The sequence below is a fragment of the Lipotes vexillifer genome, unplaced genomic scaffold, assembly GCF_000442215.2.
Source record: "Lipotes vexillifer unplaced genomic scaffold, Lipotes_vexillifer_v1.1 scaffold390, whole genome shotgun sequence".
Taxonomy (NCBI): Eukaryota; Metazoa; Chordata; class Mammalia; order Artiodactyla; family Lipotidae; genus Lipotes; species Lipotes vexillifer.
This window is the reverse complement of record NW_006784503.1, coordinates 2,790,242-2,796,440: the sequence shown is the minus strand read 5'-3', so window position 1 is coordinate 2,796,440 and position 6,199 is coordinate 2,790,242. Positions and strand designations below refer to the sequence as shown.

General features: G+C 45.3%; 1 protein-coding gene across 1 annotated transcript in view; it reads right to left on the bottom strand.

Moving 5' to 3' along the window:
- PDIA6 (protein disulfide isomerase family A member 6) overlaps positions 1–5,983 on the bottom strand; it is a 24,088-nt gene extending 18,105 nt beyond the window's left edge. The window contains exons 1-2 of the mRNA XM_007456917.1: positions 5,938–5,983; positions 398–539 (exon numbers count right to left, since the gene is read on the bottom strand). Of these exons, the coding sequence (XP_007456979.1) occupies positions 398–539; positions 5,938–5,956 (161 nt within the window). The 5' untranslated portion in view covers positions 5,957–5,983. The remainder of the gene's footprint in view (positions 1–397; positions 540–5,937) is intronic.
- Positions 5,984–6,199: the final 216 nt, after the last annotated feature.

Here is a 6,199-nt window from a genome sequence, read left to right as displayed (position 1 = left end):
AAAAAAAAAAAAAAAAAAAAAAATCAATTTCCCTTCCATCTTCACCCCACTTACCTCGTCATAAAGATGTACCTTCCTAAACTTATACGGGTGTTTTCCTTCCTTCTTTCTTGCAACTACTAGCTACTCTTCCACCACTGTTCTCTGTCACTGGCTCAGGCTCTGCGCCCTGTAACAGACTCAATCAACAGCCTCCCTCTCCTCTCTTTCATTTATTTATATTTTGCCATTATGAGATCTATTCTTATTAGTACTACATGGATGTTTTCTCTACCTCTTCTAAACAATCAGTAAACTAGGTAAACGAGATGGCTGAATAAAATTACATTTTTATGTAGTATTTTTCTTAATTTTATAAAGTACCATAAATAACTGACAACTATTTTATAACACTTACCATGGAGCATAGAATTCTACAAGCCACAAACTATCACTCTGAATAACTTCTCGGTTGAAGTTTGACGGAGTTAATTCGATTACATCATCACTAGACGAATACAGACCATTAACTGCTATGAAGAGGGTACAGCTCATCAGACCTGGAGTAACAACAAAAAGCACACCATCAACATCAGGGTTCATGCTGACAGGAAACCTGGGCCACCAAAGTCCTTTTCAACTGACCAAGGCCCTTCACAGAGGACAGCCTGGGTCAGCTCTCTCCTAACCCCCTTCTCCCCAACTCCCACCCCTAGCCTGGCTGCTGTTGTAGCCCCTAGAATTTGAGTCCCCCCTGGTGCAGTGCTGAACAAGGGAACAGACAGCCCACACCCTCTTCTCTTGAGCTGCCTTGGGACCAGATTTAAATACTCTTCTTAGTGCTTTTCCTACACTAACACCTTCATTCTGTACAACCACACTCTATGAGGCAGTTCTATTATCACCGTTTTATGGGCAAGGGCACTGGAAAATGGGGAAGTTACATCTAGCTCTGTGACCCTGCATAATCCACATGGTGTTTCTTGTGTTATTCAGTTGCAGCATTAGCACGCTATCTTTATTAAAGCTTATTGATGGGAAAAATAATTATTTGCCTCCCCTACTAGACTGTGCCTCTCTTAGGGGCAATGATTGTTTTTAAAATATTTTTCTTTCTACTAACACTATCCATGGCACATCATCAGGCACTCACAGTGTTGCAGGATGAGCTCTGAAAGAATGTTCATGTGAACAATGTTATAAAGGAAGGATAAGAGAGTCTGTATTATTAATAGCATAGTTTAGCCACACTGTGGACCAAGTGTATTTCTGTTGCTACTCTGGGAACTTACATGCAGATTATAACAATTACATAGAAAAACAAGTTCTGAATATTTAAAAAACCCAAGTTTTCTGAATTGGTAATATCAGAATTTTACCTCCTTTAAATTTGTCTGTGTATGTATACACAGACACACAACATAAATTATATATGTTATATACGAAATTTCATAAAATATATAATTTGTTTTCTAACTGCGTTGTCTAATATCTCCAGAATAATGCTAAATAACAGAATGTTTTTTACTTTAATAGGTATATTTTCCCATTTGCTAGCTTTTGGGTTGAAACAGATAAACTTAATGATATTAGAGGGATTTGTATTACTTTCTTTTCAGCATCTATGAAGATGACCATATAATTTCCTTCTTTTAATCTCTTGATGCAACGAATTATAAGAGATTCACCTGTCTTCTAAGAAAGCATGTGTGTATATGCCATCTTAGTCACAGTTTCAAACAAGCTTACTTTGTAAACAGAATTTGGAAGATTTCACATGGAACTTTGTGAACAACCCAATGGTAAACTTCTGGAATACGTGTATACTGGTGTTAATTGTTCTACTGCTAAATCCTCCACCTTATACTTACAAGGCACTTTGAATTTTTAAATCACTTTCAAATGCATTGGATCCACTTGACTTTTCACAGCACCACTAATGAGAACGTGGGAATCATTCCTATTTTGTAAATAAGGAAACAAGGGCAGATAGAGAGCAAGTGGCCCGTCTGTGGTCACACATATAACTGGGAGAGCAACCTCCTGACTTGACTTCCAAGCCCTACCCATTAAACCATGTTGTCTTTTTAGTGTTCAAGATAAAAAATGTTCAGTATGCCATGGGCATGAATAACAATGACACTGTTCGAGAACACTGCATTTGAATGATAGACATGACTAGTATTGCAGGAACTTAACTGTGGACCTTACTAAGGGTGATGTGAAGCCACTAAAGGGTTATCATGCAGGGGGTATGATCAGATTTGCTTTCTATAAAGAGTATTCTGGCTGCAATGTGGACAGTGGATGGAGAATTATCAGGAGAGTGGTTTCACATAAACCAGGGGAAAGACAGAATGAGCAACAGTAACAAAGGCTACTGGGAGGTGAAGTAGGAACGACTGCAAACTGTCCACTGGATATAATGAGGTCACTGGGGTCCCGGGCAGTTGAGGTACAGCAGCGAAAGTAAGCAGCAGTCAGGCTGCACAAGGCTGGAAACAGCAGGAGGGGACAAGCTGTGAAAATCACACAGTAACTCTTTAAACAAGTTTCTTAGAAAGAGCAGGAGACTGTAAGAAAATGGGGGATAGAAGAAAGCTTTCCTTTTAAAGGTGGGAGTGAGCTGAGCACAAAGTGAAGAAATATGTGGAGGGAGAGGCTAAAGTACAGGGAATAATGTAACAAAATGCCTGAATTAGGAGGCTGGGAGGGAACCCAGAGTCAGTGAGGGGGGTAGCTTGCAACCGAATGACCTCGTCTTCCATTTCAAGAGGTGGGAAAGGGTGTGGATGGAGGTCAAGCCAAACAAAGTAAGGCTCCCTTGATAACTGCTGTGCAACATGGCAGCCGCTGGCCACACATGGCTACCCCAAACTGAGGTGTGCTGTAGGTGTAAAAAGCACAGCAAATCGCAAAGACCTGGTAGAGGGGAAAAAAGTAAATTATCTCATTAATCTTTCTGATACTGATTTCCTCTTGAGATATTTTAGATATACTGGATAAATAAATATATATTAAAATTAATCTCACCTACTTCTTTCTGTCTTTTTAAATGTGGCTACTAGAAAATTTAAAATTACATACAAATTTGGCATTATATTTCTATTGGATGGTGCTGCAGGACAGATTACAGAGTTTGACATATTTAATAAAGCAAGTAAATCAAGAACCTAAGCAGAGACAGTCCTAATTCTGAGTAAGCGTGAGAGTAAGACTGGTCTGAGAAAATCCTCTATGGAGATCTACTACGTTTAAAGACATTTATCTTCTTAAAAAAAAAAATCCGTGTGAATTATTAGTTTTTCAATATACTGAGCTCCTTGTGAAAGTTTCAAAAATGAAAAAAGCCAAAAAAGAAAACCTATCAACAGTCCCACCAGAATGAACTATTCGTATTTTGGAGGGGACTCAGCTAACATATCTCTACACTATACAGAGGCCTAAAAATTTATATAAATGTGACCTTACTACATACATTCCCTTCTGTAACCTTTTGTTCACTCAAAATAAGTTACATTTTCTACATAAGTGATTATGGATTACCCATTACCCCCATGTAACCATTTTTAATGGCTGTATCATGTTCCTAATCCACTACTGACATAGTTTGATGGTCTCCATTTTTTTCTACTAACAGGGCCAATGCTACGAATTCTAATACTTCTTCCCTCCTCAAATAAATATGATTATTTCTTTAAGAGAAAATCGTACAAGGGGAATGGCGTATGGCTAACATTTTGATATATGTTATCTGTCCAAGTACCCTCCAGAAACTGCCATCTTAACTAGGAACAACACTTATACGGCACTGCGTACCATTAGCTCATTTACTCTATGTGGTGTGTATCATCATGCCCATTTTTAGCACAGGACATGGAGACCAGAAAAGGTAACTTGCCTCAGGCCACATAATTAGGAAGAGTACCTTGCTGTGCAGCCCCGAATTTTAACCAAAGGACTGCAGCCTGCAGAAGCATAACCCCCGGAGGGGCGCATTCTATGGCCTGTGGCAGGAGAATTACCTCCCCCCCCCACGCCCATCAGGGGCAGCAACAGAGAATGCACTCGCCTCCTCACGCTGTGCCAAGCAGGCGGGAGCCATCAAAGGATGAACCATGACTGTTTCACCTCAGGAATGTGCCTCCTTTCTGTACAAAGATGGGCATGCCTAATGACACTCGGTAGAACATGAACTTGAGCTTTTCTTCCCCCCTAGTAAGGGGGCTGGACTTTTCTTGTCTATAAAGTGGCCTGGTTCTCACCGGAGCATTCCCTCCTCATAAATGGCTGTCAGTGGAAATGTCTTGTAAAGGTTCAAGACCTAAGTTCCTTAAAAGGCAGTAAGACCTAGTAGGGTTACAAGGAAATCAAACGTGCTACTCAGAAAAGCATTAGAAGAGGTACAAATTCCAACAGCTGAAAAGTAGTCAGCCACTACCCCTACAAAACCCCTCAGCCCACTTAAGATGATAAAGTAGGTCAAGGCTGACCAATACTGTTCTGTTTCTAAAATTCCCATGGCCATTCCACTCGCTGATAACGAGCACCAACGGGAAACCGGAACATCCAAGGGTCTAGAATCTATGTGAGCAGATGGTTTTGCCATCTGTGGCCTCCCATGATTCCTCCAGGGTAGTAAAGGATGTTATAAATCCACGTCACTACCATCTCTGTCCCACACCTGCTAGCAAGAGTACATGGTCCCAAAGCACTCATCCAGAAACCGAGAGGGCGCCCCAAAAGGCTGACTACATTTATTATAATAATGAATGAATTGTAAGAATCCTACACGCTTTCACAGCCCTGTCTGAATTCACTCGCAGGCAACTGAACAGAAACTAAGTTCTTTCCCCCTCATCTATTCTCTCTATGGTAATACGGCAAATATTTCTATCTTGTTTACTCTCTTTAGACATGTATAAATTCCTTAATCCTGAGAACAACCCTATGTATGGACTACTAGCCCAGAGTGGTTAAGTAACTAGCTCCCAGTCACACAGCTAGAAGATGCGGGGGGGACGGAGGGGTGGGACTCAAACCCTGCTATCTGGATCCACAGTGTTCAGGTACCCACTGTCAGAGCACCTTGGCTGGGACCAAGGGGAGCCCAGGCAGGAACGGGATACTCAACCTCACTACTGTAGTCTCTAAAACTGACATTTACGTAAGTCCACAAAGTCTGAGTTCAATTTGGTTGTTAGAAGTGCAATCACATTTAAAGTGCTCTTGCATCGTAAGACCCGCTTTAGGAAGGTACCGTTGCCTTTTAAGGAAACTCTCCAGATTTATTTCAGGACCGGGTTTTGACAGTTCAGGTTTTTTAGAAGTGGGAATTCCATAATACAGGTGGTGAGGGCAACTTTCAGTGTGAGAAGCCCGTGACTCTCCCGCACACACTCGAGGCCCAGAAGAAGGTCCCCCTGCTACGTGGCCCCCCAGTACCCAACCTCGGCCAGGGATCAGCCATAGCCAGTCTCTGGGCTCAAAGGCAGCTCCCGGCCTTCGCTCACACCCGGCCCGCCCGACGCCGCCCCTTCACCGGAGCCCGGCACCGGCCACTCGGCCCCAAGCTCGGAGCTGTCCCAGGCGCCCTGGGTTCGAGTCCGGCCTCGGGGCTCCCGCCTCCGGCCGCGCTCGCGCACACGCTCCTCCCGGGTGGGAGGAAGTCGCCCCCGCCAAAGGCGCCCTCACCTCCCCACGCGTCCCGCACTTCTGCCCGAGGGCCCGCGCAGGGGGCTCCGGCCAAGAGCTGCCCCAGTCCCCGGAGCTCGCCAACCGCCCCAGGGGCTTCCCCTACTGCGTCCTCCGCGTGGGCCGGGCCAGCGGCCCTCCCCGCCAGCGTGGGCCCGGCCAAGGCCACGCACCCGCTTGCTCCCCAGTCCGCGGCCCGCCATGGGGGTTCCCGGTCTCCCAGGCTGCCCCTCCACCCCCCCGGACGAAAAGGCCTGCGCCTACCAAGCACCAGGCGAGCCATGCCGAGGGCCGGGGCCACCGAGTAGTCCAGCCACCGCGTACTCCAGCCACCGCGTACTCCAGCCACCGCCTCCCCTCCGCCGTACCGCGCCCCCGCCGCCCCACGTCCAGTTCTCCGCCTGCGAGGCAAACGCGGGGCGGGGCGGCTGGGGCGGGCCGGAAGACGTCCCCAAGCCGTGGCCACGGCTTATTGGTCCCGACAGACTTCTCTCATTTGAATAGCCAATGGGAGGCAGCCGGGTAG